This window comes from Tympanuchus pallidicinctus, unplaced genomic scaffold (assembly GCF_026119805.1).
Source record: "Tympanuchus pallidicinctus isolate F22 unplaced genomic scaffold, pur_lepc_1.0 scaffold3, whole genome shotgun sequence".
In the NCBI taxonomy this organism is placed as follows: Eukaryota; Metazoa; Chordata; class Aves; order Galliformes; family Phasianidae; genus Tympanuchus; species Tympanuchus pallidicinctus.
The window spans coordinates 42,581,973-42,600,761 of NW_026294747.1; the positions used below are offsets into that span (position 1 = coordinate 42,581,973).

The 18,789-nt window shown below is 41.3% G+C and overlaps 1 protein-coding gene and 1 long non-coding RNA gene across 7 annotated transcripts in view; both read right to left on the bottom strand.

Annotated features, from left to right (window-relative positions):
- Positions 1-1,942: 1,942 nt before the first annotated feature.
- Positions 1,943-6,506, bottom strand: LOC128086714 (uncharacterized). Its single transcript, XR_008209496.1, has 3 exons — positions 6,421-6,506; positions 6,112-6,222; positions 1,943-2,037 (listed from the first exon to the last, which is right to left on the bottom strand). It is a non-coding gene; the product is annotated as an uncharacterized LOC128086714 (long non-coding RNA).
- A 1,965-nt stretch (positions 6,507-8,471) lies between these two features.
- Positions 8,472-18,789, bottom strand: part of FOXN3 (forkhead box N3) — a 199,967-nt gene continuing 189,649 nt past the window's right edge. For all 6 annotated transcript variants that reach the window (XM_052696164.1, XM_052696165.1, XM_052696168.1 and 3 more), the window contains one exon: positions 8,472-15,751. In XM_052696164.1, the coding sequence (XP_052552124.1) occupies positions 15,202-15,751 (550 nt within the window). In that variant the 3' untranslated portion in view covers positions 8,472-15,201. The remainder of the gene's footprint in view (positions 15,752-18,789) is intronic.

An 18,789-nucleotide genomic window follows, 5' to 3' on the forward strand; every position in this document is an offset into this window, starting at 1 on the left:
GATCACTTTAATGTATTTGTATTACTGAATATTTGGGCCATATTAACTGATCTTCCCATACCCCATGCTTGCAATTCATTAGCAATGATTTCTCCTCTCTACATGAAGAAAGAAAAAAGAAATGAGAGAGAAAGAAAATGAGAGAAAGACAAAGACTTAGGAAAAATGTGAACAGCAATTTAGAGCAGAGCTTGGGATGTAGCCTGGTCTGTCACTCAGGATTTGTTTATACTAGCAAATTTTCTCTGGTGCAACCAATGTAGATTGGTGACCCAGTAGAAACCTGTATAATAAACACATTTCTCTGGTTTTAAGACTTCCTTGATTTCACTCTGTGTTTTGAGAAGCACGCTTGAAGCAGTGCAAGTTTTAGAGATTTGCATTGGCGTTAAGTAAAACAGTCTGCTGGATCCCATCAGTACAGAAAGCCATCCTATTTTCCAGGCTGGGTCAATGCTGATGTGAGAGCTGAACACCTTTGTGGTGTTGGAACTCATCTGGGTCCACTCTTCCACAGGCTGAGGCACAGCACATATTTGTAGGGATAAATGCAGCCAAGATCAGTCACTGTGCCTCTTCATCCAAACCCCACTGAGCCTTGCTGCACACAGCGGTTAAGATTGGGGTTAGAAGTCTGCCCTACTGCCCAGAAGTCCGAGCACTCAGATTTCTGCTGCCCCTCCCTCAGATTGTGCCTGAAAAGCTGAAATACCCAAACTTGAACACCTTAAATTCCCAGAGGGCATGGAAAGTTTGTGCAGAGGCACAGCTAAGGCACAGTTTCACTTTTCTTGCAGCTCCTTCCATAAACAAAGGTCAAATGATAAAACAGTAAGCAAGGGAAACAGCAAATTTTATCTAATCTTTCCTTATATTTATTAAATTAATGAGTGAATTGCCCACTTCTTCCCACACTTAACCCTGGAGGTGAGGACATCACATAGAGCTCAACTGTTGAATTGGACTTTAAAATTTTTGTTGGACTCTCAAACTTCAAAATTCCTTTCCTAGTCCTAAAAGCAGCTCCACCAGTGGAAAGGGACAAAGCTGGGGATGGGAACTTGTCTGACACAAGCATTTCAGGTCTTTGGGTTGCGTTGTCTTTAACCTGTTTGGAGCAATCAGGTGATGTAGTTTGTTACTGATGGCTGGATTTCAGTGCAAACCTTTCTTCCAGACTTTTCTAATTCTAGGTGAGCTGCCACAAAGGCAAAAGACCGGAAAACTCTATAAACAGAGGGGAAACTCTTAAATGTAAACACAGCCACTGAGAAACCAGCCTGCCCACTGCAATGGTCTCCTCTTTCTGAACAAAGATGCTGATAAAGCCTCCCCTAAAGGATTGGCTGAAGCAAACTGAAGACATCAAAGCCATGAAAAGTGGGCAGAGAAGGCTTGTCAGAACAACTTGAACAACCTTTGTATAACTGACAGCAAATGGGCCGGTGCCACATGCTCTCCAGGAGGGAAAACAGCACAGCTATGACAGCATATCCATTACCCTCTGGATGCTGGTGACAGCAAGAGTAACCTATGTGCTTACATTTAGAGATTAAAGACAGCAACCAGCCCCAACAGGACATTATGTCCCCAGATGTTGTGCAGCAAAGGATACTTGTATAAAATGGCAGCGGCATACCACAGGTAGAAGCACACAATGGCCAGGGTTGGAAGGGACCTCAAGGATCATGAATCTCCAACCCACCTGCCACATGCAAAGCCTCCAACCTCCCCATTTAATGCTAGACCAGCTAGACCAGAAGCAGGCTCATTTCTCCCAAGGGCAGCACCAAAAAAATCCCTTCTATGTGCAGAGTTTAGCACTAAGTGGCTACAAACAACCGTTCCTCACTCTTGCTTGGGCTGGGAAAAACACTACTCCTGCTTCTCTGGGTGTAACTGAGACAATATGGTAACTTGTACTGACGCAAAGCATTACCTTGCCAGCTACTGCACGTGAAATCCAAACCAATCTTCCTTTTGCCAAGGAATTGTGCTTATGATATAATACATCCACAATAGTACATGAAGAAGAGCCTGGAAATAAGCATTTGACACAATCCATACCTGCCTGCTGCAGGGGTGAACAGATTCACTCTTCCTTCAAATCAAAGCCCTTTGTTTTTTCTTTTTCCACTCTTCTTTCTGCCTTTACGTTGTAATCAATACAGTCTAAGCTTAGGGAATATTACCAGAGCCATGATTGCAACCTCTAACATTATAATCCATAGGGTTGCTGGGAGCATTAGAACATTCAGGATAAATTAATTCAGGGTAAGTTAAAGCTTTGAAGCTAGGAGCATCACCAGGCTTTTGAAGCTTAAGCCCTGTTTAGATTACTTGATTAAAGTAGGTCCAAAGCTTCGCCAATCAATATAGTTTGCTTAGGAACAGAGTTGATACAGAAGCATATTTAATGGGATCTGCAGCACCCCGCCCAGAAGACAGTCCCTGAGAATGAGATAACATGCTGGGGGTGTGGGGAGAGGCAAAAACATTGCCATGTTTTGTGCACATCTGCAAAGCTTACTTGCAGTGGCTGTCAGAAATATCTTGTGCAAGGAAAAAGGGAGCAGGGGAATCAGTAGGAAATTTTAGACTTGGGAGAGTAACTGAATCTTCATTTAATCTCAAATTCTAAAAAAAATGACCCAAGGTGCATAGATCTATCTATGTCCATGCACTCTTAAAGGCATAGGCTTGCCCTTCAGCCAATTTCAGTTTTGCCACCAGTGCCATGGAATTAGGGCTGAGGGTTTAGTTACCTGGATGGCAACAGCTCTGAAAAGATTACTGACATCGTACCTACAGCCAACGTCAAATAAAACACCATTCTTTGTACTAAAATAAGGAGCTACAAGAGCCAGCTGGTATGTAGGGTTTTCCAGCTCCCATAACATTATAACATTTACATAATCTCTTTAAAATACTACAATTTTAACAGCCTAGTGAACTTTGCTGGGCTTTCCACAGAACTGAGGACAGTACCAACACTGAATTTTGCCATCAAAGTCTACAACATTGTATCCACACTAAATACAGTTAAAGGCCAGATCTTGAACTGCTGAAAAGTCTTATTATCTGTGTACAGTTCAGCTGAAAAAGATGTACTTTAGCCTGAACATTAGATCACACTTGAGAAAAGCCAAAAAATACAATTTTGTGGTATTTTGTTGGTCATCTGAGAATAGGAGCATGCAACAGTACTCCCTGCTGAGACTTACAGTAATGGGGGAGAGCACAGGTTCACCTTTGTCCCTCCTTCTTTGCTTCACAGTTATGCCTGCCTGGTGATTCACGTGTAAAGTTTCCCTCAAATAAGGATTAGGGAAAGACAAATTAGGAGGTCAAGACAAATCAAAGAACACCCACAAAAATACTTTGCTTTCTTCTTTTACATCAGCAGAGCACAAATGAAGCTAACGCTGCAGTTGGCAGAATGTAGGGCAAAATGAAGAAAAACAAGATGCAAGGAAGAAGAAAGGAGGATGGAAACACTGCTTTTCAGAAGTAGAAATGCATCCTGATGTGGTACCCAGAAGTCAGTTGATAATTCTCCTCCAAGTCATTTCATAAACAGCATGATTTCTAGACTGTGATTTTGTTATCACTCACATCAGCACTCACCAGCCTCCAGGCCACCGGATACAGTGATGCTGAGGCTAACCAGTTCAGGAAAAGCCCTCCAGGCATTATGTTAATATTACTTAACTTCAATAGCTAGTGAGGAGCCAGACTCCCTCAGCATCCCCAGAGCCTCCAGACAGTGACAGAGAGCCACAAGGTTACAGCTACAGAAGCTCTTCCAGCACCCAGGGAGCCTCACCTCATACTGTGAGCACCTGTTTTAGATGTTTACAGTTAGGAGATGTTAAATGGCTCTGACTTCTGCCTATAGAAAGTTAATACTGAAACCGGTACTGTGTGTTGTCACTTGGGGGATAATCTAGTACAAATATTAAGTGAATGCTCCATCACTGTAATTGAATGTTACTGTTCAGACAGTGGCACTTCATTACTAGGGAGGAAGAAGTCACACAAAGCAACAGTGGCCCAGATCTCCAGGAACAGCTGCAGTGATGGGACAAGGGCTGTGATGGCACAGAACAGGCAGCCAATATGCTTTAGTAAAAAATGCTGTGAGAAGTGTGAGAAGTGGTGAAATCAGGTAGGGTTGCCTGTCTTGCCTGGGGTACTCAGTTTCTCTTTGGATTCTCCTTTTTCCCCCCTCAGAAATCCCTGGCTCAACAAGGAGTGTATCTATGTGGAGACTCAGCAGAGCTCATAGTCAACCCTGCCCAGGCAAACCTGCCTAGGACACACTCACATAGTTTCAACATCCTGAAATGTGGTTCAGATCATCATTCATGCCATTTCATACCACCAAGTTGAAGTCTTTCAAAATCAGAAGATCTTGCAGAGGCAAAGCCATCCTGATTTCCAGAGTCAGATACTAGCACTTGCTTCTGACAGGGCTTCCTTTGCCCAGGGCTCTGGGATGTCTCAGAGCCAGCACCAGAAACCTCTGTTCTGCCACATCTTTCTCCCCTGCAGTCAATGAACACTTTCCTTTCCCTGCTCTTCCCACTCATTGCTTGCAAAGCTCAGCGATTCAAAATAGCTGATTTCAACGTCTTTCAGACAATATTCCCCAAATCCAGTTTATGCATGGCAGATCCCCAGCTGAACAGGAACAGCCCCTCCCCACTGCTGTGCTAGGAAGGACAGCAAGCCTTGCCCACCTGCAGCAGGCCAGGTCTCTCCCTCCAGGGGATGATCTTCTTACATCACTGCATGACACAAACCCCACTGTATTTGAATACACAAGTAGTGTGGCTTCAGTAAATAAGGTGGTGAATGAATTAGGTTAGAATAAGCAAGTGCAGTAATTAGTATGCCAATAGCAGAATAAAGCTATTTTTTAAATCACCAAACAGCATTGCTCTTTACTATGATTGCAGAGATTATGTAAGATGGTGATTAAATCAGGTCCCTGCATCACAGACGGATCCATGTTTTAGAGGTACAGAAACAAAGTTGCAGAGGAACAGCATTGTTTTAAATGGCTCTCTCTGTTCGCATTTCCTAATGAAGTGTAAAGCAGCTGCATCACCAACCTCTTCCAACTCACGCTACTTTTTCTAGGCAGCATTTTGCCAAGAAATCATTTCCTTTTTAAGATCAGCTGAGTACTTCTGGGAACATCAGCTCAGGAGAAATCTGCTGCATCACACCCCAGAACTCAGCCGAGTCACCAGGCATCCCTTATGTGCAGCGCTGACACCTACAGTGCTTCCAGCAGAAGTATTTCACTCATTTGTACATCACTTTGTTGAAGATTCTGCACTTTGAGACCAAGCTACCAAAAAAAAGATGCTGCTGTTTTCAATCACAGCTACTTGGAAAAAGCCTCTAGAAATTGATTGTCATTAAAGACTTGGCAAGAACACTGCTTATGATGATAAGCAGAGATTTTAAAGTTTTGTGTATACTGCCTCTTGCACTGTAATGCTCAGATTGCTGTATTTACCATCATTATTTGATTTCTTACACCGCAGTGGAGAGCAGCATTGCTAATCAAATATAAAGAGGCAGCCAATCCCAACACAAATAGAAATATAAATATAAGCCTGCACATTTATAGGCAATCAGAACTATGTCAAACAGCATAAGATAAAAAGCACAGTATATGCTTGTTGTTAAATCAGACAAACGTTTGTCTCACAATATTTTCACAGCTTCTCACTACTGTTAATCAATCATCAGCTGTATTTTAAGATGAAGTTTCAAAATGCTTTAATTACCTTAGTGGGAAACATGCCCAATTATAGCATCATGAGTTATTAAAGCTGAGAATTTATTCATTTGTAGCAGTTTTTTAACAAAACCAACGCAACAGAAACTTATTATTTGATTTCCTGGCATAAAAGATCGCTAACACATAGAAAAAAAGCCATTTGCCATTACTTGCATTACATTCTCTGATTTCTTTCTAGACAGCTTCGTCACACAGCATACATAGGCAAGCAGTAACACCACACGTGGCCTTCCTTGCAGGAACATCAAACCGATATAACACAAAGACCATACAGACAGGCATTTTGCACTTACCCGTTCCGTCGAAGATGTTCTCCTCCTGCAGACCACCGAGGTGAACCTGGGCACACAACACCTCCCATCAGGCCTCCTCTGTTCAGTGCCCCCTCAGCCTCATGCTAGGACCTGTGAAGGATCTCTACTTCAGCACAGAGGTGGCCAGAGAGGCTCCTGAACAGTCATGCTGTCACGTAGGGCGCATTGGGCAGCAACAGCTATCAACACCCCAAGGGGTTCGGCAGGCATGTGCCTCTGCATCCTCCTCAGACACAGGCCAGAGAGCCCTGATGGTGCTTCAGCCTGCAGACTTAACTCAGCACATACCCTCAGACAGCCAGTGAGGGGCTGTAGTTGCCAGGAGACCCCAGGTTTCAGCCTAAGGGCACTTCCAAGCTACAGCCTTGACCCAGTCACACTAAGGACCAACCAGCTCTGAGCTGAGGTCAATAAAAAGGAGAAACCAGCTGAGCACCATCACTACAAATGAGCAGAGTAGGGCAGGTGCATTTAATGAGGGATCTAGCAAATACGGGGGTGGGCTGGAAATCCATTTCATAGCAACAGGGGTATGCACATCTCAGAGTGATAGACTACAGTCTGTAGATCACTTATGCTGCAGCTTGGACACCTCTCAGGGCCTCTGTCCTACAGTGGTCTGTGCTGGGGGTAGGGACAGCCCATAAGAAAGAGGAGCTAAGCAGCAAAAGAGCCTTACAGAAGTCCCTTGGGCTTCTCACACTGCTTTGCAGCTTGCCAGAGGCATTCTGACAAGCTGTGTGTAACCTGTGGTAAAAATACGGATGTTAAGGCTGGAGGTAGGACAGGTGTTTGTGTAAGTGGCTGATTGTTTGTGTGCTTTCTAAATACCCAAATGAGCGATCAGCAGTTTGTGTTAATTGACAATAAAGTAAAATTTGCCACTTGAGACCATTTTGCCCGCGACAGACAAATTTCATGGTTGCACAAAAGGCCTGTAGCACCGCCAGGGTTCAGCCTGCCTCACACAGAAGGCCTAGGGCAAACCGCTTGGGTCTTCCTGCAACTCCCTGAAGGGAAGCCTCTGTTTAGAAGCTGTGAACCTCTGCTGGGCTGTGGGAGCCAGGTATCCCCTACATGGCAGCTCTCTGAGTGCGCTGAGGCGCTGCAGGCTGTGAGGCCGTGGGCAACATGCGGCGCAATGGTGGCTGGGCCAGCAGCAGGAGGGGAGCCAGCAGGGGAAGATGGCGCAGAGCACAAGTTACGCATATTCTCTTCACCAGTCTCCTCTTGGTCTGAGATTTTTGGTCCTAACCTTCATTACGTTGCTGCCACAGTGGATGCTGAGAATACACTGCAAAAGAGAACTTGTGCGGCTCTAAGTAGCAGCAGAAAAAGTCTCTGTTAGACAAAAGCATTCCTTCTTCTTCTCAGCCTCTTTACAAGTTAAATCTACATCTGAGGCTCTTCACAGAGCCCATGTTGAAACCACAACACCTGAGGAATAATTTGTAAGATTTTTCTCTTCAGATTCACTTGAACTGGAGAAAGCTACAAGGCAGCTACTATTCCTTTGTATCCTTTACTGTTCACCTTCTGAGGAGATGACTTGCGTGCTGTTTCCCCCGTTCTAGCTTCATTTTGGCTAGCAGATCTGTGCAGACAGGCACTGAGTGGCTTGGGTGCACAGCACTGATCCCTGTGGCCGTCTGGGAGCAGCCTCAGGAGCAGGACATCTGCTAAAAGGTGAGGGACTGATTCGCTTTACGCAACCGGCTTTCAAGCTTCACAGTATTTCCTCCAAGCATTTCCTTTGTACTGCAAGCTACAGGAGTAACTTGGCAAAAGGGCTGGGAATCCTGTGCTGCAGAAACCAGCATAAAGACTAGTAGGTGCTGTTTTTCAGACCAGTCCTGTTACATATGTCTGATTACTGAATCTCTTCAGACAGAATCATAGAGATTGGAACCGGCCACTAAGACCATCTAATCCCACCATCAACCCATTGCCACCAGGCCCACTGGCCAGGTCCCTCAGTGCCACATCTACATTTCCTGACTCCACCACCTCCCTGGGCAGCCTGTGCCAATATCCCACCACTCCTCCTCAGAAGAAATTTTTTCTTAATAATTCCCAGGAAATCAGCTTTGTTTCTAGGCTGCAAAACTTGATGACAAAGGAAGATCAGACTCTAAATTAAACAGCAATTTGACATCTAGTAATTTGCATATGACAGCAAATTAACACGATTCCTACTGCAGTGAAAATACAAGTAACATCCCACTGGGGTTAGGGTTTACTTAAAAATGAAGCAATTCATTTGTGAAAAAAAAAAAAATCACTGTTTTTCCTCTATAATACCTGAGTGTATTTTGAAGACAGTACTCACAAAACTACAATTGTTCAATTGATGCAACTCAGTAATTTTTATTGCAACTGGAAGACAATACATCACAGAAACTTTATGGTAGGTTTTGGGAAAGTGTTATTTACAATAATAATTGATGAAGTAGTTTGTCTTTGGCAATATGATTACACATCAAGAAAATGTAAAATGCAAGTATGCCTCTAAATCAACATTTTCATATTCCCTAAAGATCAGCTGATTGCACTTGTCTTCGGACTGCTCATTTAGGTAAACACAAATACAACTTAACATCACTGTTCATTCCCCATCACAGTTTGTATTTTAATATTGATGAAATTGGCAGTTTCAGATGCCAAGTACAGGAAAAAAAATTGGCTTATCACTGTACTGAATTAACATATTGGCCAGTTAAGGTCCTGTGACCCTTAAGCACTGATATTAAATCTCTTGGTCTTTTGATTGCTTTATCACTTTTTTTTTTTTTTTTTTCTGTAAAACAAAATATTTCAGAAATTACAGATCAGAGTATAAAAAAAATGTACAAGTCCATAATGCTTTTCATACACACACAAATCATTCCCCCCAACATTTTACATCATGGCAGTTTTAAGTAGTGAGTGTGAATGATGCAGGCATGGAACTGGTTATCAGGTACAGGTATTACTTTCAATTGTCATCCCACATACATACTCAGAAATGCACAATGCTCTGTTAACTTAAAAATGTAATGAAGTTCAATGGTTAATCTGAAAGAAAAAATGTCTTGGCATTTTAGGCCAGAGTAAAGAGATTCCCATTTCTAGATGATGGCCGTTGCAGAATGCAACACGCAATTCTAGCACAAGTTGCAGTTATCCCTTAAACCCTCAGATAATGAACCCTCGGACTGCTGGCCTGATCCAACGGCCAATGAAATTAAGAGAAAAAGAAAAACTGAAACAGAATCGCCTTCCACTGCCTGTGAGAGGCTGCTCCATCAGGCCCGTTTCCCCTCTTTGCAAAAGGAAACGTGATACAGTAGAAAAACCATGATACAGCTTCAGATAAATACTTCATGTTTCAATGCTAAAACAAAAACAAAACCCAAGCTCCCCAAACCAGGAAAGGCTACTTATTAGAACAACTCAAAGTGACCTCTAGATCATTTCTGGTTTTAAATGTACACCAGCAAAATACAGCACCATAGACACATTAGGTTGAGACTTTTTTTGGTCAGTGAAGCTAGTACTTGTTGGCTGAACTGTGGAAGAATTGTAAGGTCATGTACATGATAAAGCAACCCAGCTGACAAGTCTCTGCTTAATTCAAGAATTACCAGTACTAGAAGTAAAAATGCAAAAACAAAACAAAACAAACAAAAAAAAAAGAACAAAAAAACCCCTAATAAACCACCATTAATACTTTCTAAAGAAAAGGGGATTAGCAGATGAATTCACAAATGTATGCAGATTTATACAGAACACCGAATGTTGTGTGTAAATCCTTATAAACTCCAGCTTAAAACAGAAACACACAAATGTATAGTTTGACTTACACATTCCATTTCAAAGGAAAAGAGACATCATTACAACTTGGTAACTGTGCTAAATGCAATATAAACCAAACAGAAATTCAAAGTTTGGCAGATAACTAAGAAGAGGGTTATCACTTAGGTTATATAGCAAAGTGTTGATGTATATTACATAGAGTAGTATAAATAATAAAAAAGTATTATTTAAATTAGATCACAGTGCTGCATTATGTGCATAACAGTGTTTGATATATTACTGGAGGGCTGTGAAGAACACTACTAAAACTTAACTGGTCAGACAGTCAACACTGATATTCTGTTACAATCAAGAGGATGTATGGTTCAAATGCTCTTTTGGTGGCAAAGTCAAGAAGTTTTCAAAACATTTCCTGTAAAGTATGCCCATGAGCTGTTCAAGCAGCAGCGGGATACTCGAAGGAACGTCTGCATTCTCCATGAAGTGAAGTAAATTGCATTGCATCTGGAAGTAAATGCATTCTCTCTATACGTTAATCCTGGAGCACAGGACAGCAATGTTTGAAAAAACTACTTGGGCCAGATCAAAGGAAAAATGGTAATAATAGAACAGTATAGATTTTCAAGAGCACCTGGATGTCTGTAGCTTCATTGACTGCAAAGGAGATGAGACACCCTGAGGTACTGGAAAATCCCAGACTGTGCCTATCTGCATGTTTAGATACAGAAATAATTCCAGAAAAATTAGGATCTCGATGATTTGGCTACTGAGAAAATGGCCATTTTATCCATGGTGCCATTTGGCATACAACTTAGGATTTAGTACGTTCAAGTATGTTGACACCCCTCTACCCCACTCTGGTGAAGAACACAGCCCACAGTTTCCTTGTATCTTTTGCAAAGGTAGACAGTAATTCAGTTGAACACTGGAAGCTGATGCACCTCCTTTGGGATTCTTTTCTCCCAATTTAAGGTAAGACAGGAGTCAGCCTGGACATCACTTGAATTACCAGTAAGAATACAGCCACAGGCTAGTTCTGCGGTCCTAACAGCATGTCTCATCAAATTGCTTTCAGAAACTGCTACGGGATGTTGTATTACAGCTGCTCAAGAACCGTGCCCAAATCTCTAAATGCAGGCAAAAATCTGCATCAAAATGACTTCTCATGAGAACATCCAACTGCTTGCAGCATGCAAACATGGCCAACAGATTTCACCTCCCTGAAGACTCCTGTGAAATCTGCTTGTGGCATCTGGACTGCAAGAGCTTCTCCCTGCAGAGGGTATATTCCAAGGAAACTCCTGGTGAAGTCTGAGTGACCCCTACAACACACATCCATACGAAACTTGCCACTAAAAGCTTGCTGACCTACCAGGATTCCTATAGTCCCCACCTGTTCTGGAGAACCATTAATTTGGCAATACTGATAGGGTGAGGAAAACAGAAAGTTAAGAGATTCTATGACTTCTCACCCCAAAATGGCTTAGTAAAGAAAGGAAACAAGCAAAACCCAACCACCTCATGTCTGGCAAGTGAGAGAGCTTGTAATACAGTGCAATTACCACCCAGTTTTGGCATGACTCACTGTAAGGAGAGACAATTGGGTTGAGGAGATGACTTTTTTTTTTCTTCTGGAAAAACACACTCAATTCTTAATAATAATTAAAACGAGATAGAACTTTTCTGATGAAGTATTACCAATTCTGACAAAGCTGCCATTTTTACCTAGCCACAAAAATGTTTTAAAAGGCGACTCATAAATATTTTATACAAGTCCAAATTATATACTTGTCAATAATTAGAGGAAGCATCAAGTCATCTGTTGATTAGCACTCAGCCAAACTGTGAACTCCTCAGCAGATCAAATGAGGAGGAACACATTTCACATGAAAACAGACACCTGCCAACAGTTTACGTCTACCAGCAAGTATAAAAAGAAGATGTTGAAGTCTTAGATAGATTATATATGTGTATACTCATAAAGATAACCTGCTTAATTAGATATTTATGCAAAATGACCAATTTCTAAGGTAATACTAGTGGTAATTACATATTTAGCCACCAAGAGTCCACATTAATGAATAGTACTTGCTGTGCAGCAGACACTGATCTTGTTTGCACTGATGTACTGCAGTCAGTAATAATGCTTTGCAATTAGTGTTTCGACTGGGCAGGATCTGGCCACCAGCAGACAACCACATCGCCTTCTCTGGAGGAAAGAAATGGCAGAGCCCCATTTTCAGCCATGAATTTGACTTTTAAATGTTGCTTTCTGGTATATATTAAAATACCTCCTCTGCAGAACAACTTATGCATTAATGAGCAAAGGTGGTGGCAAGCTCGTACTGTACTACTTCGTATTTCAAATGACAGCCCTCGAAGTTTATAAAACAATGAAGGACCAAATTCTCATGCCCAGGACTGTGTGGTTCAATGCCTGTGCCTACAGACCAAGTGGCATGGGACTGTCGCAGCCCAATCACACCAAGAGGGCTCTATGGAAATGGAAAGACGTGGCTCATCCATCTCCACGCTCCATTGCCAACAGAAAACTTTATTTTCCCCAACTTTATCTCAAAAGCTGTTGGCAGCCAACAGGTTTCACACCTGTGTACTCCAACTGTATTATGCTGGCCATCTCAGCTGTAATATGCTGCATGTCTCAGCCCCAGGACCAGCAAACAGGAGAGCACGGAGCTGCTCCCTGCACCATCCTTGGCTCCCTCCTTCCTTATCTGCATAGCTGGCAGTCATGTTGGGCTCCAGCAGCTGTCAGACAATCCTTGACAAGGCACCCTGGATCCCAGGGCACACTGAGTGAGATGGGAGGAGAGGCACAATTTTGGCACACTGCTCCTGGCATGGTCCTGTTTTTTGTATTACAAAACGTTTGTGGAGCTCGAGAAGGCTGCCAGGTCCAGCCCAGTCTACCGGTTGGTCTTTCCACTTCCTAACTGCATATACACCAAATGCAACTCTCCTTTCACTCCACTGAGAGGGAATCAGACCCTTCCCTAACTCACTCTTCAGGAATCAGATCCACCTTGGTGCTGCTGACTGAACAGTTTTTGGGATATACACCTGTATTCTCTATCAGAAACCATTTCATTTTGTTAAATGGCAGGGTTTTTCAGTCCCTGGGATTTTCTCCTTGTCTCTAGGATATTTTAAATATGGAGCTTTTTCATGCCAAAGTGACGAATCCAGGTGAGAGAGACTGCATTATCTATTTCATGGCTTCCTTGGCTGCACGGATCTCCAATCTAACAATCACCGTGCCAGGAGAGAAGCACTATACCTGAATCACACCCTCTGTTGCACTGTTTTTTCTCAGGACACCTCAATAAGGCTGTTAATAACTTCATTTTCTCATGGCAAATTAGCAAAGCTATTTTCTTGTCTACTTATTCCTGAATCAAATCAGAGAGTTTTCCTCAATTATTCTCCCATTATTCTCTTGATTCTGTCATACACACTCACTACTAAACTTGCCCTCAGATTATTGCGTCATGTTACACATGTACAGACGAAGAAAGGACACACTTTTACTTTTTTTTTTCTTTTTTTTTCTTTTTTTTTTTTTTTTTAAGAGAAGTAGGGAGAGGGGGCTGAATGTGCAGACAAGGCAGTATAATTCAACCATCCAAGCCCTACCAGAGCATGAAGATTTTATTTTTTTAATATTGCAGAGTAAGTTTCCCAACAGTCAGTGTTTGTCCCTGAAGAAGGTTAAACCTTAAACACCTGCTTCAAAAAAAAAAAAAAAAAAAAAAAAAAAAAATCCACAAAGAAACAACCCAACAACAGAAAAGGAACCAAAACCAAAACAAAAACAAAACAGAAACAAAAAAATAAAATAAACCAACCAAACTCTAAGCCTAAGGGCTTAAAAATTAGAGGCATAGCCTTTTTCTCTATTTTCTATATTTATATGAAAATAATTCATGCTTCATGCTAAATACATTATTTACCTTACAAGAACTTTGTCATCTTTGAATTAAAAAAATTGTTTGCTTTTTGTGTTTCCCCTCCCCCCCCCACTTCCAAAAGGAATCCATGCAGTGTGGATCTTTTTTTTGTTTTCTGCTGGCTACGCTGGTTGAATCTGGAAATCTGTGGTTTTTGCACAGATGAATCCTGACTGACTTTAACTGCAAAGCTCCCTTCTGAGGGCAGTGTAGGAGCTGTTCTGTTGAACTTAATTTCATTGTTCATCAATATGCTTTCCTGTTGTTTTTTTAAATTACAGAATAATACTAATGGCAGGTTTTGTAGCTTTTTTCCCCTCAGTTAGATCAAATATTTGATCCACACAAAAGGATTCTGATTTATTTTCTCAGACTTGATATCTACTGTAATTTCTTAGACTTGATTGCTTTTCACTCAGGCAGTTTAGAAGACACAGCTTGTTTTTCCCTATACTATTATTTTTTGCACGCAGTGCCAATCTTCGGGCTTATGGCTTTTTGAACATTCAGTTAATTTAATATAGAAGACATAATTCAATGATTAGCAATGCTATTAACAGTGCCGCCACCCCCTCCCCCCCATTTCTTTCCATTATTTCACTCGTTGCATACACAGTTCCGACTTCCCAAAAGTCACCAGTCTTCCCGCTAGGAGCCACATACCGTACGCGACGCACTGGAAGTGCATTACGGTATGCGCAGCTGCCACCAGTGGCTGTCCAAAGACTTCTATGGCACGGTGCATCCAAGTGCCACTAGATGGTCTGTGGTTTGGTGTGAGAAGTACACGCCTTCTCTTTCCCCCAAATCTCTTTCTTCACATTCACTCACATCCCAATTGTAAGGCCGTTAAAAAAATTCTTAAGGGCTAGGCCTGAATGACTACTAAATTATGCAATCTCTTCTAGTGTAAGAGAGATTTCCAAGTGCCCAATCTTATCCCATCACAACAATGTTGATGTCACTGCGTATTCAACCATGCATTTTTTGACAAGCCGGAGAAAGCAATGGCGATTTTGGCTTTTTTTTTTGTTGTTAACTTTTTCTCTTCGGGTAATGAAAAGCTTTTGTAAATTAGCTGAGTGTCAGTATGAGTTCTATGGCTTCAATCTCCTTTAAAAATAAAAATCTTAAGGGTCCAAAAAAAAAAAAAAAAAAAAAAAAAAGGAAAAAAAGAAAAAAAGAAAAGAAATAAAACCAAATAGAAAGAAAAATGAAAAAATTGCTGATATTGCCACAAATCATTAGAATTCACCTGACGTGCTGAAACAAAACTTTGTAAGTTCAAACAAATCATTGATTTGTTCTAATTTTTTGTGGTTTCCTTTTGCTCTTTCTGCCCCTTTGCCGTCCGATTGGTGATGTTATTCAAACAGGATCGAATTCCCGCTAAATGCAGGAGGGATCCCGCTGCTTCTTTCATCTCCTCATCGTCACTCTCAGGGGGCTTTTCAGTACGTCTCTTTTTAAGAGGCAGTGTGTCACTTGGTACTTTTTTCGCCTTCATTAAATGTTGCCTTTTCTTGTGCTGGGATGCATACCCACTGTCAGCTAAAGAATCCTTGGTCTCCTTCCGATTTTGCTTTTTGTCCTCCTCTTCTGTTTCACTATGGCTCTCATGGCTCTGGAAGCTGACTTCACTTCCTTCACTGCTGTCTTGGCTACCTTTAGTTGCAAATTCATACTGGTCATCAGCAGAGGAAGAGGAAACGGAGTCACTAGCAGGTGATGTGCTCCTGTGGTTGGAAGATTTGGCACTGCTGTAGTTGTGATCCTCCTTTGGGTCGCCGCTAACAACGGGGGAGCCACAAGACTGTTCGCTTTCTGTCCGCATCCGGCAGTTTGTTATCCCATTCCTGGAAAAGCAAATTGAAGTAGTTGAAAAAACTGCAGAGAAGTAATCCTGCTTCAGTGCAAAAAATAATAAGGTGAAAACAACTGACAGGTAATCGAAAGTTATGATTACTGAAGTAACATCCGGGCAGGCCACTTTCAAAGCCTGATTTTTTACAATTGCTCGCAAATTGGTCTGTACACATTTTTATGGCAATAGATACACAGCAGTACAAGAGGCAGGAGCAAGGAAGGTGGCTGTAAGAACTGATGTCTGGGCGGTCCTGATCCGTGTTTTAAAAAAATAATTAAAAAGTTTTATTTACTAGATTTCAAATAAGTTCTGTGGAGTTATATAAATATCCTCCAACCTTTTCAAATGATACTACTAAAAACGCGAGGAAGAGACACCAACTTCCTGGTGTTCTGCCTTTGCTCCTCTCAGAGACTCCTTCTCAGTTCTGCCATTCCCAGGTAGGAGGATTTCAGCTGGAATCTGCGCGGTGCCAGATGGGACATTTTTGACAGTCACGTTTTCAACCGCAATCAGTTTGTGGATCTTAAAAACAATGTGATTATAAAACACTGCCAACAAAATATTAAAACGTATTCAAAAACAAACAGTACCAAAAAAGCTGATTTTGCTTTAGAAATTTTCATTTTCCTCTTCGTTTTTATGGCACACAGCTCCCAGCGCTGTAGGAACTATGGCAGCACAATATATTAAAAAACTAATGGTGTCCCCTTCTGCACTGGAAGATATTACAGCATTACCAATGACTTCACAAGAGAGAACACAATGCTTGCAAGTCAGCTGCAGAATGGATTGCCTCTGTGCAGTGTTTAATTTCCACTAGGAGAGGGAGATGCTCATCCCTGAGTTCATCATCATTTTCCCTGCCTGTTCACCAGCCTTGAACTCCTCTATCAATAAAAACCAAAATCAAAAACAAGCAAGGCTGTTTCATCTGTCACATGATAAACCACTTTAAAATCAGGTCCTGCCACCTTCGTGCCATCACCACAGTGCTTTCATACAGTCATGACTGCGTTGGTTAAAAACGCACACTCAACACAGGTGCTTCTTAACTGAAATGTGACAGTGACCAGGGGTAGCCCTGTTTCTGCTTTAAAAATGGGAAAGTGCTTTAGTTTTCAGGGAGTGTTGCACAGGTCTGGTTTCTTTACAGAATGAACAACAGAGCATTTTAGATAGGTATGGTTGAAAGTTGGAAAATATAGAAGAGGTATATAATCCCTCAGTTCCTATTCATCTCAATGCACTTATCTGTGGAGCTTACTGAAGTAAGAAACAGCTTCTGAGAACCAGTGACAGGACAGTGCTAAAAGGCAGTGCATTAATCAGTCTCTCCAAATGTTCTTATTTACAGTACTTTCAGATAAATATATGTAACAGAAGGCACAGTTATTAGCAGCCACTTTTGCTCAATAAAATTATTTTCACTTAGATTTTGAAGTAGCTTTATGATCCATAAATTATATACAAAACCCAGGAGGAATACACAATGCTCCTTCAATTATTAATAACTAAATGCAATGTCATTCATGATTGTGCAGCAAGCCAGCTGCATTTACTTTGTGATGGTTTCCCACTGCAGGGGTTGTCATTAGAGGATGCCAAATGCTTAAAAGAAGAAATCATCCATACTAAACTAGTTGAAAGGTGAATTTATAACCAACTCCTTAAGATCAGTCATTATGAGGAAGCATGTGATGCATGTTAAGTGACAGATTCTTCATTTTTAGGGTAAATTTACATTTAAATATGTTCAAAATTATCATAAATTTGCATAAAATTAAAGTTACTTGATTTTATTAGTCAGGGCAATGTGTCTCAATAAACATCACATGTTCCTAGTCCCCCACATAAAGCCACCAATAAATTCTTGCTCCAGGGGAAAAAACACAGGACAGAATAGATAGGAACCCAAGTAGAATTCTTATGGATTAGGTTACTAGTGAAAAAGGCTTCTGAAAGATGGGATTTAAATCAAGATGCCCAATTTTGTGTTATCAGATCTACCTCTATTTGCTCTCTAAAACTATGAGCAACCATGTGCCAAAAGACCACCCTGGCTTGCCCCCTCTTGAGTCTAGTGTTTGCTTTTCCATGAAGGGGCTCTGATTTGGATTCAAAAGCTCTGCCAAGGGACATACTCCAGATCCCAATCCCCTAAAAAAAACCCAAAACAACAGAAAAATGGAATGAAAAGGCCCAGGGATTACAGGAGCAATGTCCTGGGGGAAAGTATACTACTATGGGGTTAGAATCCCACAGGAATGATTGCAAACAGGGATGATGGCAAAGAAAGAGAGAAAAGGACAAAAAAAAAGGACTTTAAAATAAGTGGGAGGAGATAAGAAATACTGCATTTCAAAAGAAAAGGAGCTATGGTGGAACTGGTCAGGAAACGGACAGCATTTGCATCTCAGAAAAATCTTTATATTTTTCACTTACATTTTGAAAGATTTCCAACCAGTTCTGCTTGGGGAAATAAAAAAGGAAGAGAAAGAAGGTCAAGGAGAGAAGTAGCAAGGGTTATCTGCAGAGATGAAAATGAGTTATACAGGCAGAGTGACTTAGAATATTCATCAGGTCAAAATTCACGTAGCCTGAAAGAAAATTCATCTGATAGGCAACAGGCCAAAACATAGGAAGAATTAGTTAGAACTGATATTAGTACGTAAGTAAGAGTTGAATAAACTTTCATCTAAATCATTAATAATCCACACATGCTTCTCAGACATTGTCAAGCTTCATATTGTGCTCGTACCCACTCACGCACTCACTAACACATCAGTCTGGTGATCTACTAAGTTCAATGCAGATCATCAGCAGATGAATTCCCTCAGGCTTCAGGGGACAGATTTTGGCCAGCTGAATCTATTTTTGCTCAAAATTCTGGTTGTGATTCTAACTTTGTCACTGAAACAACAATAGTTGTTTTAAAACAGGCACTTGCTCTGATGTTTGGATTGGTATTTAATTATACTGAAGAAGAAAAAATATTTAAGAGTTGCGTGCTCAGTGTAACAGTGA